The sequence below is a fragment of the Borostomias antarcticus genome (genome assembly GCF_949987555.1).
Source record: "Borostomias antarcticus genome assembly, chromosome: 4".
Classification (NCBI taxonomy): domain Eukaryota; kingdom Metazoa; phylum Chordata; class Actinopteri; order Stomiiformes; family Stomiidae; genus Borostomias; species Borostomias antarcticus.
In genome coordinates, this window is record NC_140237.1 from 24005238 (window position 1) to 24022737 (window position 17500).

General features: G+C 49.7%; 1 protein-coding gene across 1 annotated transcript in view; it reads left to right on the top strand.

The window, feature by feature from the left end:
- zfhx3b (zinc finger homeobox 3b) overlaps positions 1 to 17500 on the top strand; it is a gene marked incomplete at both ends in the record, with an annotated part of 107820 nt that overhangs the window by 66795 nt on the left and 23525 nt on the right. Inside the window, one exon of the mRNA XM_084437182.1 lies at positions 15607 to 15714. Coding sequence (XP_084293308.1) covers positions 15607 to 15714 — 108 coding nt within the window. The remainder of the gene's footprint in view (positions 1 to 15606; positions 15715 to 17500) is intronic.

Genomic DNA, 17500 nt, shown 5'->3' on the forward strand with positions numbered 1-17500 from the left:
ACATGTTGGAGAGGGAGAGATGTGAGAAGTGAAAGGGAGAGAGAGGGAGAGGGAGGGAGGGAGGGAGAGAGGGGGAGAGGGAGGGAGAGAGAGAGAGAGGTGAATTCAGATCGAGGTAGAGACAGTCAGACATTGCCATGGCGATTGGCTGCTGTTCTGTCAGCCGACCCTCCACAGGTGACAGGAACACATCCTGCTCAAACCTGATTGGCTGGTTTCGTGGCAGTGGTTTCCCATATCAGTGTAGCCATGCGGATCCGGCTGGCTTTGTGAACCCACAGGAGTTCGGACCAGACAGACAGACAGACAGACAGACAGACAGACAGACAGACACAGTTTTTCCTCCAGTCTATGAAGACAGGGCTATGAATTAATGCCACTGTTCACCCTGGCTGTGTCCATACTACTCCCCCCCCCTCCCTCCTTACACTGGGGTCTGGGAGCAGGAACCAGGCTGGCGGCCCTGGGAAGCAGGCTGCATCTGATTGCTTCATTACTGGCCCTTTCATTGACTTGGCTGCACTGAACTGATGAACTGAGGCAGTGGACAAGAGCACATAATTGGGAGAAATGAATTCTTATCACAGCCTCCTCAGGAGGCTGCTGGTCCTGGCTGGAGCCAGCAGAGGCTGGCGTGGATGGATGGATGGGTGGAGGAGAGGGGAGGGGGGTGGCAGGCAGCCTGCCTGTCAGCCTCCAGGCCCAGGCCCAAGCCAGGGGCTGAATTTGGATTCGCGGCCGTAATGGGGTTAGCCGGAGGGGGGGGAGGGGAACGCGGTCCAGATCCACAGAGGGCTGGATTACCGTGGCTTGCGTTACTCTTGCTTCGTTTCAGCGATTAGCATTGCATTTCTCTCAGTAGCTGACACACTATGCAGAGGGAGCTTTTTTTTGTTTTCAGTTTATTCCGCAGCTCTCGGGAGAGACCGCTGCTATCCAGAGCCGCCGCTGTGGTCTCTCCTCGTCAGCTATCACCGCGCCCGCCCGAACGTAACCCTCCGGGATGAATAATTAAAAACTCTACCTGCTCCGACTCTCACCCCGGACTCGGCCAGAGCTCCGGCTAATAGAAAGACGGCAACAACAACATCATCGTCATCGACGACAACAAAAACAATAACGGCGAACAACGAGAGCTACGCACTCAGAGGAGAGGGAGAGGTGTCGGGGGGGGGGGGTGGGGGGGGCGCCGAGCCCAGCGGCAGGGAGCGGCGCGCCACGGAACCAATTTATCCCGGGTCTGGTCTCCGAGGGGGCGGAGTAGGAGGGGTATCTAATCCCTGGTCAGGGACCCGTACGCATCTGACCCCCCCCCCCCCCTCTCATTTCCATCCCGCGTGCATCGTCAGCACTAAACCAGTGAGGAGGAGGAGGAGGGAAGAGGAGGATGAGGAGGAGGAGGAGGGCAGGAAAAAAACACACCGGCTAACCTTTTATTTCACAAATGTTGCTGATGTGATCCTAAAACCATTAGGCTTTCATAGTTTCCTCTGAAAGTTAGAAAGTCATATTAAATTATGTGGCGGCGCATCACTCATAATGCTCCCCCACACTGCATAAATTAATAAGCCTATTTAGCCGAGCCGGCAGATGGGGGCGTCGTCTCTCCTCCACCCACCCTCCCTCATCCCCTCCCCCCCTCATCCCCTCGCCTCTCATACCTGTTCACTCGGCACAAAATGGATGCTACGGAGCCATTTAATTGGCCTCCATTTCAGCGTCCAAGGGCGTTCGGAATGGCCCTATAATAATGTCCCCTTCCCCGCGGTAGTGCAGTGGTTCCCGGCAGCGTGGCCGAGCAGCGCGCGTCTGTTTGCGCTGGCCCGAAGTGCGGACAGGAGCAGGGGGCGGGGCGCCGGGCGCCCAGGGGAAGTCTGTCGTTCGTCTGCCCGGGCGCGTGAGGGGAGCGCGGCGCCGGGGCTCGGTGATGGACAGGCGAGGGTCAGGATGGTGAGAGGGTCTGACTCGGAGGAGTAAATACTACATGAACTGGGTCAGAGGTAGTTTTACTGTTGGACATAGTGGAGCAGCTGGTCTGTGTTCTGGACGCGTCGGAGCGCTCATTCCTCCCTCCCTCTCTCTCTCTCTCTCTCTCTCTCTCCCTCTCTCTCTCTCTCCCTCTCTCTCTCCCTCTCCCTCCCTCCCTCTCTATCCCTCCCTCCCTCTCTCTCTCTCTCCCTCCCTCCCTCCCTCCCTCTCTCTCTCTCCCTTTCTCTCCCTCCCTCCCTCCCTCTCTCTCTCCCTCCTTCCCTCTCTCTCTCTCTCTTTCTCTCTCTCCCTCTCTTTCTCTCTCTCTCCCCCCCTCCCTCCCTTTCTCTCTCTCCCTTTCTCTCCCTCCCTCCCTCCCTCCCTCTCTCTCTCCCTCCCTCCCTCCCTCCCTCTCTCTCTCTCTCTCTCTCCCTCCCTTCTTCCCCCTCTCTCTCTCTCTTTCTCCCTCTCCCTCCCCCTCTCTCCCTCTCTCTCTCTCCCTCTCTCTCTCCCCTGGCGGAGCCAAAGATAACTCATGGAGTAGCCGTGTGTGACTGTAATCACTTCAGCCCCAGTCTCCCCAGGAGAGCAGGCCGTCTCCGGCGCTCCAGAAGCTCTCAGACCCGCCCTCCCCATCATCACATGCTCAGCACCGGTCACAGAGGGCTGGCCTGGCCAGACAGCACCTTATAGCGTAGAGGCGGATGTGCGTGTATGTGCGTCCGTGTGTGTTAGGTTGTCTCTAAGAGGGTGCATCATGTGCCTCTCCCGCACGGCAGCGGTCCAGGTGACCGACGGGCCGGTCTGAGAACCAAGCTGTAGATAATTACATTACACATCTGTAAAAGCGCGCGTCGTTCGAGGGCTAGGCTAAGAACGGCGTCGCCCGCGCCGTCTGAACGCAGTTCAAAGCCCCGTCGCTGAGTGAAGGGAAAATTGAAGCGGAATGAAGTGTGTTCACTTGACACGCCTGACCCGAGCTGGTGAAGCTGAATACAGCTGAACCGGCGCTGGAACCACCGTCACTTTACATTAATATGACTTCCTGAGGAAAAACAGAGGTGGAGAGAGAGAGAGGGTCACGGCACGGGACGAGGGGATTGCGCAGGCAATTCCGCCTACTTTGTCAAGATTAACTTTTCAAGGCATTTCTTGAGTGTCTTCCTCTCAGATGAGCTCGCGCCCATACAGCAAATTGGTAAACTGATTAGGTTCAGATTAGTACAGGCTGATAAGAGATTGAATGGATATACTGTTGAGATTAAAGGGATAACCCAGATTGACTGCTAGATGAGTTTGTGCATCACACCCTTTCCGCTAGCTCCTGGTCCCTGTTGTAATTAAGGCTTTAAGGTGTGTGCGTAATCAAATATATAATGATGCCAGAATAATGTGATAATGAATTAATACATTACAAGAAGTGAATAAAGAAAGCAGCGGCTAATTGTATGAGATTATTCTTTCTTTCATTAGCTTTTTGAGACAAAATCTCATTATATGCATCGCAAGCTATAATGGCAGATGAAATCCAGCTTTAGAAATATGTAAATTAGCAAACATCTTCGAGTGTGGAAAATCACGAGGGGGAGAGAAAGCTACTTTTGAATTGCAAGATATTATTTTTACCTCGGCTGTGTGATCTCGAACCCCCCCCCACCCAGAGTGGGCTCAGAGTGGGCTCAGAGTGGAGAGGTTTCCCTGTCCGCTCCACTCCCACCCGCTCCCAGAATGCAGCGCTCTCCTCAGCGGACCCCAGGGCTGTCCACAGAGCTGCCTGTCTCCTCAGTTAGGGGGAGCCACACCTGTGCAGGCTGCAGCGTTGCTTCAAGTGGTGTAGCCCCCCCCCCCCCCGGTGGCAGTGGCTTCCTGTCTGTCATTCAGGAGTAAACACTTAACCTTGAAATGCTCTGGGTAAATTTGTTTTTGAAATTTGGGTTGGGATTGATAAATTGCTTTTCATGAAGCAATTTATTTGTTTTACTGGATGATTTCAGAGATGAATAAGGGCATGGCTCGTTAGCAGGGAGGATAGGTGATAGCGTCTTTTGGCTCTCGGGGAATAATGAACTGAACTGACAACTTTGTTTTTATTGTCATTTACACTGGCTAGATAAAAATGCTTGAGATTTGTATTTTTTCATATTTATTATCATTTCTTCTTTTTTTCACCTCGCGCGATAATACAAAATGAACTAAGCTAAAACCCAGCACCAATAATTGCACTGCAAAAACCTTGTTACGTTTGATTATGTTGTTGGTAATTACAGTGGAAAACAGTCTAGCTATTAAGCTTTCTAATGGCAGCAATACAGAAAGCAATCCAATTACCAGTAGTTTGTATCTCACACGGAAAATAAAGATTTCTCTCAATAAAGATGATCTCCTGTCCCGACTCTGCTGGTGGTAATGGTGCGAGAGCCTGACGCGGGCTGGTTATCGTTAGCGGGGCTAAATGGTGATGGCTTGGAGGAGGTTTCTGACGACGTGGTGTCCCGACTCTGGGTTTTTGGGGGCAGCTCGGCTGCCGGGGAGTCTGGTGGCTTCTGAATTATTTACCCGGGCTGCTGGACCGTAGCCTCGGAGGCCCTGGCCCCGGTAGCGCCGGCCTGGACACGTCTCCCTCCAATGCTAGCCGTTAGCAGGGAGGGACGGGGGGTGCTGATGGTGGTGAGGAGAGGGACCAGAGCACCCCCCCGCCCCCCCACCTCACACACACACACACACACCCCTTCATACAGAACCAGCCCCCTCCACACCAGAAAGACCAAGGAGAGATTTATTCAGATCAAAGTGCAGAACTTTTTAATTAAGGGGAGAGAGTGGTTAGAAACAGAGAGATAGAAACAAGCAGCCGTTTTCCTATTAAGGAGAAATGTCAAGCGCGGTGGCGGCGCGATAGTCTCAGCGCGTCCCTTTGTTGTCCCCCCTGACATTGCAGGCTAATTTTTCATGGTTATTTGAACTGGAAAATGAAAGAGGGGTTTGCGATTATTTCCTATAAATGACAACACAATCGCATTACGCTTCAGTACAAACACAGAGAGGATATTGCCTTTTCATATTTCATGTGAAACTAATGGATGGGATATGCAAAGAGGCCCAGCGAGGAAAAGACAAATGCAGAGAGAAAGCAGCCTGTGTTTGGTTAGTATTAGAATCCCACCTGATAGGCTGAGGAAGTACAGAATGTGTTTGTTTTTTTCAATAAGTGCTGGCAGTCCTGAGGATGTTTTAAAGTGCCTCTGCACAATGTATTCATTGGATTCCGTTAGCGGATAGCTATTAGCAGCCAGACTGGGCTGAATGGTAAAGACTTCTCCGCTCTCCTGGTACTCATCGTGTCCGCACGGCGTGGGGCTGATAGCCCCCAGAACAGGGTCACATTCCCCCTGGGGAGAGGTATAGGAGGAGGATGTAACACTGTGGACACACACACACACACACACACACACTACCCAGTAGTGGTGCTGGTTATGTGTACTATCTAACCAGGATATTACAACTGAACTGAGCAGGCTGGGGGCATTACAGTGCAAACACATCGATGATGGACCATATCTTATGTTTTTAAATCAAATTGATTAGCCATATTGGTATTCATAACCTTGGCGGATTCCGTTTTATCTGGCCGTACGCTTTCATAAACAACCGGCCAGACGTGCCGCTGACCGCGTGTCCAGAGCCGGCGGTGGAGCGGGCCAACCGGTGCGCTCGGTCCAGAGGTGTATGCTGGGTAATGCGTTTGTGTGTGTTAACACGCTTGTATGTGTGTGTGTGTGTGTGTGTGTGTGTGGTAGTTTCATGTAGATGTGGGGAGCCAGCCGGGAGAGCTGTGTGCAGCGGGATGCTAACACACACACACACACGCGCTGCGCGCCGAGACAGGCTAGGCGCTACGTACATCCAGTCACGGCCACATTGATTTTCTTCTGAGCTAATACCTCCACAGAGCGCTCCGCAGGCAGATGGATGCACTACAAAGATATGCAAAGGGTGCGCTCGATAAATCGACAGGCGGAGATCTTTTTCAGACGGTCCACTGTAGTGTCTAAAAAGAGACGTAAACAGACGTAAACAGATAAGTACCTGTTAATGAACACCACACACACACACACACGCACACACACACGCACACAAACACACACACATGTACACACACACACACACACACACACACGCACACACACACACACACACATGTACACACACACATGTACACACACACACATGTACACACACACACACACACACACCGGCCTGCCTGTGGGCTGAAAAAGCCTATATCAATAATAGACAGAAGAGTAACGTCCTTAGAAAATTATAGCAGTGTTGGAAAATGTAAAGATTAAACAGTATCAGCTTCAATGTGAAAAGACAGTATATTCAATAGCCCCCTCGTTTTCAAGGGCCTCTTCTTGGATGTTGTTTGCGGAATATCATTCGTGCATATGAAAAACAAAGTTGTATTCACATTCCGTATGCTTATTAGTCAGATATGAAACAATGAGAGTGTGTGTGTGTGTGTGTGTGTCATATATAATAAACGTGTGTGTAGATGTAAAAGTGCGGCTGTCTTGTTAAGCACAGCAGGGCCGGTGTGTGTCTCTGTGGAGACGGGCTCTGAAGCTACGCGCTACCTGGTAATTAAAGGCAGTTTGTGGCGAAAGCCGAACGTCAGGAGAGATGAGCTATGAACAAAAGAGCTGTGACAGTTTCAGGTTACGTGATTTCTGTGTTCCCCCTTTTGCCAAATGAAAAATCAATACTTTTTTTTTTTCTCCGGGTTATACATATTCAGAGTGGCCACCGCGCTTCCGCTCTGTGAGAGGGGGGGGTGGGGGGGGGGGGGGGGGCTGGGGGCTGGGTGGGGGGGGGGGTTGGCTGTTTGCCTGTCACAACTGTACCATCGCATTTTCCGACCCACTGGTGAATTTTTCAGACTTGATGTGATTGCCCTTCATGACAACAGAGATGCTTTTTTCATACCCCCCCCCCCCCCACACACACACACACACACACACTCACACACACACACACACTCCCCGGAAGAGCTGGAAATAGGTGCAGCCATTGTGGCGTGAGCTCCAGGAGAGAAAGATGCATTAAAAAGATGGTTGATTTGAAAAGAAAAGAAAAAAAAGAGGGAGGAGGGTAAACATGAATGCATGGCAGGGGGTGACAGAGATGGAGAGAGAGAGAGAGGGAGCGAGGGAAAGAGGGAGGGAGGGAGGGAGAGAGGGAGGGAGGGAGAGAAAGAGAGTGTGTGTGTATGTCCCGTCCCCCGGGCATTGTGGATGGGAGGGCAGTGTCCAGTGATGTCTTCGCCTCCTACCAAGGCTTTTAGCCCTGCGCCTGGCAGCGAAAAGCACAGCCTGTGTTCTCCTTTGTCCGTCTAATGTGTGTTTGTGAGGCCACGGCCATCCTGGACACTGCTTAATGGCCGGGCTAAGATATAAGATATAAGCATACGTGCGTGCGTGTGTGTGTGTATGTATTGTGTGGGGTATTGTGTGTGTGTGTGTGTGTGTGTGTGTGTGTGTGTGTGTGTGTGTTTGTATGTATTGTGTGGGTATTGTGTGTGTGTGTGTGTGTGTGTGTGTGTGTGTGTGTGTGTGTGTGTGTGTGTTTGTATGTATTGTGTGGATATTGTGTGTGATTTGTGTGTGTGTGTGTGTGTGTGTGTGTGTGTGTGTGTGTGTGTGTGTGTAGCGTAGCTGAGGCTGGAGAGAGAGCAGTCCCTGAATGTTCACTCCCTGGGCAGCCACATTAACCCAGATCCTCCTCCCCTCCATCACTCAACTAAAACACAAAGAGAGAGAGAGAGAGAGAGAGAGAGAGAGAGAAAGAGAGAGCAGCAGGGAAATAGAACACCAACCATTTCACCAGTTGTATTTGTAATGTGTCTAAACATATCATTAACATGGGCAATACTTCTAATTAGTATAAATTCCTGAGAGACAGCACTTTAGGGAAAACATCACATGCTATTTTTAAAGGAGCATTATTATAATGCTGCCTGCTGCTCCTCCCTGGCGCTGGTCTCTCTGGTTCTCCCCCCGGTGGTCTCCCCCCGGTGGGGGCTCTGTGTTGGGGAGAGCTGCTGCTTCACTATTGATGAGTCCAGCTCAGGGCTCTCTGCTTATGGGAGAGAGGCTCAACATCCACGGCTTTAGACGCGTCATGTCTGTGATACAGGTACTGAAACATGTTGTGTTTCCAGTGAGATGTCTATTTAGAATAACAGGATATATATATATATATATATATATATATATATATATATATATATATATATGCCCCCGGAATATATATATATATATATATATATATATATTCCGGGGGCATGTGCAAATTAGATTTCCCCTGATTAGATGCTCTCGCTGATGCAGGCCAAGGGAACACATTCCGTGTGTGACCCCCTCTGACCTGATCGGCCTGGATGGTCACTGAAACGGCCAGTGACTTTGAAAGGCTAGGGGGATCAAATTAAGTGTTGCTTGGAAGGCCTGGGGGGGGTTAGGGGGGGGCAAGGAGAGAGGGAGAGAGAGAGAGAGGGAGAGAGGAGGAGGAGGTATTGTTCTAAGGCAGTGTGAGCTATCCCTGCTGTTTGTGATTAACTTGCCGTTTAAAGTTTTTTAGCCATTAGCTTCCCTAGCCCCATAGCCCCCACCTTCCCCCCCCCCCTCCACGGAACACCCTCCTCCTCCACCTCCGCCCTGCGCCTCCCCCTGCTGCCCTCTGCCCCAGGGAGACACAGCGTATTCATTCACATTTAGATGGGGAGGTCACGGCAGGGCCATAGAGGAGGGAGCACCGTGTCCTCTTCCATAGACAGGCCAGGAATCTGGCACCTAGCTCAGCCCCTCGCCGGCAGGGAGACGCAGCCCTCACAACCACAGAGGTACCCTTCTTTCCTTCTACACCTGGAGAGCATGCGTGCGAGTGTGTGTGTGAACGTGTGCGTGCGCGCGCGCGTGCGTGCGTGCGTGCGTGCGTGTGCGTGCGTGCTTGAGAAAGAGAGAGAGGTGGGGTGGACAAAGAGAGAGTGAGACGCGAAAGAGCGATGGAGATACAAGACACTCCTCTTTGCGTGCGTGCGCGTGTGTGTGCGCGCGTGTGAGAGAGGGAGATGTCAGTGTTGGGCAGTTTGTTCAGCGTGTGCAGTGTGTTGATGTGATGCTAGGTTGCAGAGTGCATGAGTCATAGGTAGCGTTTATAAGAGCTGGGGCAGAGCCCAGTAGCACCACGTCCACTCACTTTCCATCCACAGATTGGCTGCATATTTATGGGTATTTTTTAAGGTTACTATTGAGATACATAAATACTGTAACACAGTTCATTTAAAAGCGCTAAAATGCATATTGATATTTAGAATAATGACATGTAACAAAACAACAATTTTATTTTTTTGGGGGGGGCAATTAAATGTAATCTTTGTTCGCTTTTATTTGTATTTCCTCAGCTTAATAATTGAGTAATAGCATGCTGTCAGCGGCAGTGTGTGGTGTTTGAATGGCGGCAGAGCAGTTGCAGTGCGGTTTGTGTCATGTTGTGGTTTACTGGTTTCTCCTAAGTGAAAGCTCCCCCCCCCCCTCCTCCTCCTCCATCCCCCCTCCTCCCCCCCCACGCCCCCTAACCCTCGTCGGGCATCGGGCCGGGCTCTGCAGACTCGCGGTTTTCCTGACAGGCCGGCTCACCCGGACGCTGGCGAGGAGGCGGTCTCGGGGCGAGCTGGGAGTGTTTTTCTGTGTGTTGTGGTTTTAAAAGGGGTCGGGGTCGGTGGGGTGTGGGGGGTGGGGGGGGCTTGCCTATCGGGCGCAGGGGTGCTGATATGAGGAGCGGACAATGCTTGATAGCCGCGCCCCCCCCCCCCCCCCCCTCTGCTTCTCAGCATGGGGCCTGTGTCCTATTGTCCCACGCTACCCTCCTGTCACTTTCATTTTACGCCCCCCTGTCCGGAGTCAGGCCAGCTTTGATATGGGCGAGGGTGGCGGTGGCGGCGAGGGGGGGGTCTATCAAGGAGGGGAGATTTTTTAAAAGAAAGAAGTAGGGGAGAAAGATAGAGTCTGTGAAGTGTGAAATAAGATTGTTTTTGATCCGACAGAGCAGCGTTCGGGAGAAGGAAGCTGTCCGGAGCGGGATAAAGAATCTGGGAGGGGGGTAGGTGGGGGGGGGGGACCCCTGATTTACAGTGAGGCGCGGTGACACCTGGTTAAAATGATAACAACAGCCTCAATAATCATAATGACAGCAACGAGAACTCAGACACACACACAAACACACACACACACACACACACAAACACACTACCGGCTGCTCCACACCGGACGCCCGGAGACTAGCTAGCCGAGCGACCCCCCCCCCCCCCCCGCCTGGTCCACAGCTCTGGGGAGAGAGAAAGAGAGAGCAGAGGAGAGGAGAGGGGAGGAGAGGAGAGCAGAGGGCAGCCCTCAGCCCCCACGCTGGTCCTCAGCTCTGGGGAGGGAGAGAGAGGCGAGGTTCGCTCAGCTCAGCTCAGCCCTCCTGGGCTGCGGGAGGGGAGGGAGGGAGAGGGGGGGGAGAGGGGGGAGAGAGGGACGAGCAGGCGGGCGGGCAGGGCAGAGGAGCCGGGTGATCATGAGAGAGAGACATGCAAAAAAAAAGAGCAGGGACTCTCTCTCTCTCTCTCTCTCTCTCTCTCTCTCTCTCCCTCTCTCTCTCCTGTATGTGAGGAGCTCTGGAACCACTCTTCCCAGGTAGGACAGTATTTCTGTGTTTTCAAAGGGGCAGTTATCACAGCTCTGTGCTCCACTGCAGTGGGTAGGAGGAGGAGTTTGACTTAGTGATTTATATGAACAGTGCATATGCTGTGTATATACATATATATATACACCATTATTTACTCGCTGTCCAGGCTGAGTTGGAGTACTGGGAAGTGCAGTGGCTACCATCTATTATTTATTTGTGCGTTTGTGCCTGTCAGGGTGATTAGCGTTAGCGTGATCTCGCTTCTGCTGAGGGAAAAGAGGAAAGCGTGTCTCCCTCGTCTGAAGGTAATCTCGTCCGTCTTCAGAGTCTCATCCTCGCCGGACGTTTCCTGCCCCAGCATCTGCTCTTGTCATCTCCGCATATTTCTTCTTCTTCTTCTTCTTCTTCTTCTGCTTCTGCTTCTTCTTCTTCTTCTTCTTCTCCTTCTGCTTCATCTTCTTCTCCTTCTCCTTCTCCTTCTTCTCCTTCTCCTTCTTCTTCTTTCCCCACGTGTCAAACTGTTTGTTGCCGCTCAGCCATCCCTCCCCCCACTCCCCACCCTCCCCCATTTGTGTGTGTGAGTGTGAGTGTGTGTGTGTGTGTGTGTGTGTGTGTGTGTGTGTGTGTGTGTGTGTGTGTGTGTGTGTGTGTGTGTGTGTGTGTGTGTGTGTGCGAGTACCTCGCTCTCGCCCGGCTTGTGTAGGGTGACACCTATGGGTCTGACGAAGCCCCTGCACTTATACATCTGCAAACGGAGAGAGGGAAGTAGGGGTGTGTGTGTGTGTGTGTGTGTGTGTATGTGTGTGTGGGTGTCTAGATGTGCACACAAGCTATTTGGAAACAGGAACATTTTTAGTATATCTGAGAGACGGAGACATACTTCAGTTTATCTTTTTTTTTCTTTCTTCAGTCCTACCATTTCAGCCATGCAGGTGATATGTACGTGTGTTTGTGTGTGTGTATGTGTGTGTGTGTGTGTGTGTGTGTGTGTGTGTGTGTGTGTGTGTGTGTGTGTGTGTGCAACTGCATGTGTGTGTGTGTCTGCATGTGTGTGTGCGCTTGTCTGTGTGTGCGAGTGCATGCGTGTGTATGTGTGTCTGTGTGTGTGTGTGTGTGTGATGTGTGTGAATAGTGTGTGTGATGTGTGTGTGTGTGTGTGTGTGTGTGTGTGTGTGTGTGTGTGTGTGTGTGTGGCAGCGTGTGCTCCAGCAGGATGGGGAGTCTGTAGACGGTCTCCACTGACAGTGGGAGGAGGCGCTGATATTTTCATGCTCCTAACACACTAGCGTAATCTCCGTGTCCGCGGAGGGCTTATTCAGCTCGCCTGATTAGATTAACGGAACAGTTTCATATCATAGTATTAGAAGGTTAATGAAGATGATTAATTAGAAGACAACCTTCAGGCTATTGTCCTTTGCATAGGATTTGGGTTAGAAATGGCCTGTTGCCACAGCGTTTAGTGGTTCTGCTCATCTCGATGTAGTCCTAATCTATGACTTCATTTTTATAGCCCCCCCATCTGCATCATACTCTTAGGCCACTAGTGACCTTTCATTAATTATAGCTGGCCCAGCTTTAATCATTGTAATACCGTCGGAGACGATATGAGGAATCGGCAGAGACGTCCGCCACTTAAATATGTAGCGCTGCTCCCTGGAATTAGATGTCTGCATCTCTGCGTAGATGATGAGAGGTTACTGCGCGGCTTGTGGTGAAAGTGTCGTACGTCTTGATTAAAAACCTAAATGAAGAAGAGCTGTGAGCGAGAGGGGGCGGGTGAGGAGGAGGAGGAGGAGGAGGAGGAGGAGGGGGGGGGGAGCACCGCTGCACCCCGCGAGAGAGCCGTCTGGAGAACGTTGAGGTGACAGCTGTTGTATTCAGTGACGTTGAATGGAGGTTGAATCCGGGCTGCGGATCACTGCAGTGTTAAGGGGGGAGAGTTGTTTCACAGTAGAGGTGAGGGGGAGTCAGGCACGGCGCGGGCGCAGGGTAGCAGCCCCCTCTTTCTTTTAAAGGTGTAACAATTTTACCTGGGGATTATTTTGTAATCTGAGCTCTCGCTGTATGGTATCCTAATTCAGCAGGATTGTGGATTTGTACAGGCGGGAGCTAGATTGGATTCCGGGGGCTCTGGTGTTCCGAGCTCCGTGTTCCGTGCTTATAGGTCCTCCTCACCAGCAGAGGATGGACGGACGGAAATTGCAGGTTGCCTTGGAAACATAATAGAAACATGGTTGGTCAATAAAGAAATAATGAAAAAATGTATTCATGCGAGTGGGATCTAGGGAACACTTAAATGTGCTTTTTCCTGCGAGCCAGTTATCCTTCTTAAATACCTTCATTTAAACACAGGATCAGCGTCTGCTGCTGGCAATAACGCCTAACAGCATAATCCATACGCCAATCACTCTGCTCCTAGGAGAAGGGGCTTCCCATCACCAAAACCGTCAGGAGTGTGTGGATATTGGCTCTGGCCTTTGCCACCAACACAAAGGCGTTTTCCATTGACTTCATGCTTTGTCAGTGAGAATCTCCCCAATGCCACGGTGATTATCAGCACAGGAGTAATAGGAGGTATTGCTAGGAGAGTTATAATGATTGTGCTCGATATCTGTTAGTGCCTCCAGCAGTGTCTCTCGTGTCCTTGTAAATCTTGTAATTCTCCTACATTTCTGAACATTCGAGGAAGTTATTTCAAGGAGGGGGAAAAAAACACATTCACCCAAAGCTGTAACTGTAGGTTATTATGAAGTACTACGTTATGGATAGACATTCCAGAGTATCTGAAATGGATGAGTCCAGGTTGGGTGAACCCTTGGCCTGGCAGTGCTGTGTGTGTGTACAGGTACGTGTGTTTTTGCGTGTGTGTGTGCGTGCACGCGTGCGCGCATCAGTGATTTCGATCACATAACTCCCAACGACTATGATTGAAGTCCAGCCTGATCTGAATGGGAAATGACTTCACACACACTCACTACAGTATGCGCCCATCGAAGCTACGGTTTCATTTCCATCCCTTTGATTTATAGAATATGGAAGCTATGGAAGAGTCTACGTATATGTTAGCTATACATGGAGAGAGGGAGATTGAAATGTTTGAAGTGTTGTGCGGATCTCCCATCACAAGAGAATTGATATCACAAAGCGTACGGCATATAAACCCTGCTTTCCTGGTGGACATGTGTGCATCAAATGAAGCAGAGGTGACTGGAATGTTCCAGAATCTGTGGTTAGAGGATATTTCTGATAGTAAAGTTTGATGGGCCTTTTGCAGTACAGCGGTATTTAGGTTCAGGTTACATACAGTGTTTCGTAACTAAAGGAGTGGAGAAGTGCTCTGGATAATATGAGATCATAAAAGTGGCGTAGATTGTGGGTTGTCAAGTGGTGAGCTAAGATCCGATGAGTGTTGACTGCAGGGCTGAATATTTGAACAGGATATTTCAGTAGCTGTTGTTGTAGCATTGTCGATATATCAATAGCCTGTCCTGTAGAGACCTGAGCAAGGAGGCTTTTTCAAAAGAACATTTAAGTACGTTTGCTGAGAATTAGCTGACTTGTGTAATAACTGATAGGGCTTATTGACTGAGGCCCAGTTTACAGTGGTCAAATCAATGCTGTTGTGTGGTAGTCACGGTACTTTTAAACAAACTTAACAGGCAGACGGGGTGCTCAGGGGGCATGGGAGAGGACTAAAGAAGATTGATGCCCTTTTTATTATCTCTTTTTTGCTACCTTTTCCTCTGTGTGTTACTTAGAGATGACATTATGGGATATCCATTGTTTGGACTTCAGTACCTCTAAAAGGCCTGATATATTGAGCGGAGGCTTTTAAGGTGGTTACATGGGATTTCTGCATTTGACTTGGCAGAAAAATAAAATGAAATGCGGGTTTGAACGTTTTAAATATTTATGAATTTTATTTTGCAATAGCGAAGTAGTAGGAGTGAAATGATTATTTTATTAGTAAGTAGCCTAGCAGACTGCAGCTGGACTCCAATGTATGTATAGACAGAGTGAGAGAGAGAGAGAGAGAGAGAGAGAGAGTGAGAGAGAGAGAGAGAGAGAGAGAGAGAGAGAGAGAGAGAGAGAGAGAGAGAGGGAGAGAGAGAGAGGGAGAGAAAGAAAGAGAGAGGTCTTTTTCTAGAAACATGCTCCTTGCACAATTCTTTTTCCAGTCTGCATACTTCAAACCGCTTTGGAAAACGTGTGTATGTTTCTAGCACATGTGCGGTTTTCTGCAGCTTTGTGTCCATATTAAACAGAGGAAACCATAAAGGCATTTGTGTCATGGTCTAGAATAAATGAAGAATTATAACTTTTGGGATTGAATTAAGAATAGCCTGCGTAAGTGTATAAGAACTATAAGAAATATAAGCCTTGTGAGAATGATAATACAAATGATTTCAATTATTAGTATGGTGTTCTTTTTATGTATTATGATTATGGTTGTGATTATTACAATAATATTTATTATTATTACTATTATTACTACTACGACTACTACTACTACTATTTTTATTTATTCTTCTAATTTAATAATAATAATTATTATTATTATTATTATTCAAAAATTACCATTAGTATGGATGTAGTTAATAGAACATCCATCTAAATACATTCCTTTATCTCCGTGTTCATAAACATGTATCTTTATCTCTGTGTTCATAAACATGTATTTTTACTTCTTGTTTTAATCTAAATGATTTGCCAAATGCATCCATGGTGATCAAATAGCCCAGGTCAGAAAGCAGATCCCGCCCCCTTCGTCTGGTATCCTTGTAACTGCGTGTCAGCAAATGTAATTGTTGTAAGCTCCTATAGAAAAAAAACGCTGCCGTCCCTTTAAGTGCTTCCACCAATTCTGATGTCGTGTTGATTTACATATCCCATCCTCTCCTCCCCCTTCAGGAGAGCTGAGCGAGGATGTGGAGGCTGCCAGTGAGACCACCACAGAACAGGAGGACCAAACCAAAGACAGAGAGAGTGGGGGGGAGAAGGAGCTCACCAAAGGGACAGGTAAGGCCTATATTTACACTACACACATGCTGGGACACACTGGCCTCAAGGCATCTGAGCTGCTGCATCTGATTTGTTCTGAACAGAAGGGCTTTTTGTCTAAACTAATTTTACACATTCTACCAAAATATCAGAGCCCCTTTTAAGTAATACGGCTCTGTTTTTTACACCACAAATTCAGTTCTATTTATTTTTTCTTAAAAAGGCCTCTGTTTATATCTTCCTGGTGGGTCTCCTCCCATCACAGCCCCATCAGATGAATTCAACGAAATTGTCAATTTTGAGATAATCCGGTCAGGTGACATGTGACTCATGTTTTGTCTATTCTGAATGGCTGATATGGAGAGAGAGAGAGAAAGAGAGAGAGAGGGGTGAAGTGGGGGGGGGGCATAATTCCAGCTCTGCCACGTGTGTGTGTGCGCATGTGACAGGTCTGACACCCCCCACACCCCCCCCCCCCACACCCCCTCCCCCCCAACTCCCCTACCCCCAGCACCACGGCCACTCCTGCACTGATTGTGTGTGGCAGAAACACACACCTGTGTTAAGTGTTATCAGATAGGGATATTTATTTCTGCATGGGGCTTTCTGATGCCAGGTGCAGGTGTTGAGTTCCACAGGGGGGCGGGGCTTGTGTTAAGGGGAGGAGTGAAGGGTGTTTAGGCCTAGTCTGTGGTTCAGGCCTGTAGCCATCTGCAGGGGGCTTGTATCTTAGACCATATTGGTTAGCCATTCATTTCAATTAACTGTTGTTTTAATGTGAATACTTTTCTTCCATGCATACTGTAGGTGTTTGTTTCAAATAGTCCAGGATAGGAACATGGTAGTCCAGGATAGGTGTGTGTGTCTGTGTGTGTGTGTGTCTGTGTGTGTGTGTGTGTGTGTTTGGACACATGCATGGTACATGCATGGTACGTGCGTGCATGAGTGTGTGTGTGTCAAGGTGAGCGGGCATGTGTGTGTGTGTGTGTGTGTGTGTGTGTGTCGAGGTGAGCGGGCATGTGTGTGTGTGTCGAGGTGAGCGAGGTTACTCTTCCAGGCAGTCTAGGAGAGCAGATTGGACAGGAAGTGAGTGTGACGCCCCCCTAGACGCCCCCCCCCCCGCCCCCCCCGCACCCCAGCCATATGTTAACCTGAGAGCACAGCTAGCGATGGTGTCATACCCTGTCAGAGGTCCAGATAGCCAATCTCAGCAGGCCAAGAACAGGACTAGCCTAAACCTCCTTACACCAGTGAGGTTATGAGAGTTGTAAGTACTGTAATAGCCGGTGTCTGACGTGGCGGTAATGGTCCGTGCGGTCGGAGACGGTGGTGACAGGCCCGCGGGTGTCTCTCCCAGAGGGGGCGGGGCGGGGTGTTGACGCACCCTTTTGACACAGATACTGTGTGACCGTCTCTGAAGTGGCGGAGGCATGCGGCCGGCCTCACAGGCAGGGAGCCCCCCCGCGCTGTACATCCTGCCGGGGTGAGGGCCGGGGCAACAGAAAACAGGGACCTACCCTGGACATATGGGCCTGGTCTCATACGCTGGGATTGAACCCCGGAGAACGCAGCGGCCATTGTCGTTTTTGAAAAGAAAATTAGAAGTACCAGTGTCAGTGATGTTCTCATGATATCCTTTATGTTTTCTGTTTTGTTACTGTGGGATATATATATATATATATATATATATATAGGACTCTAAAGTAATTGCTGGAACTCACTCACCCCCTAATCTGTTCTCCACGGTAGAGTTATGGTAATGACAGCAGACACGGTGAAACAGCAGGGCTGGGGAAGGGGCTGT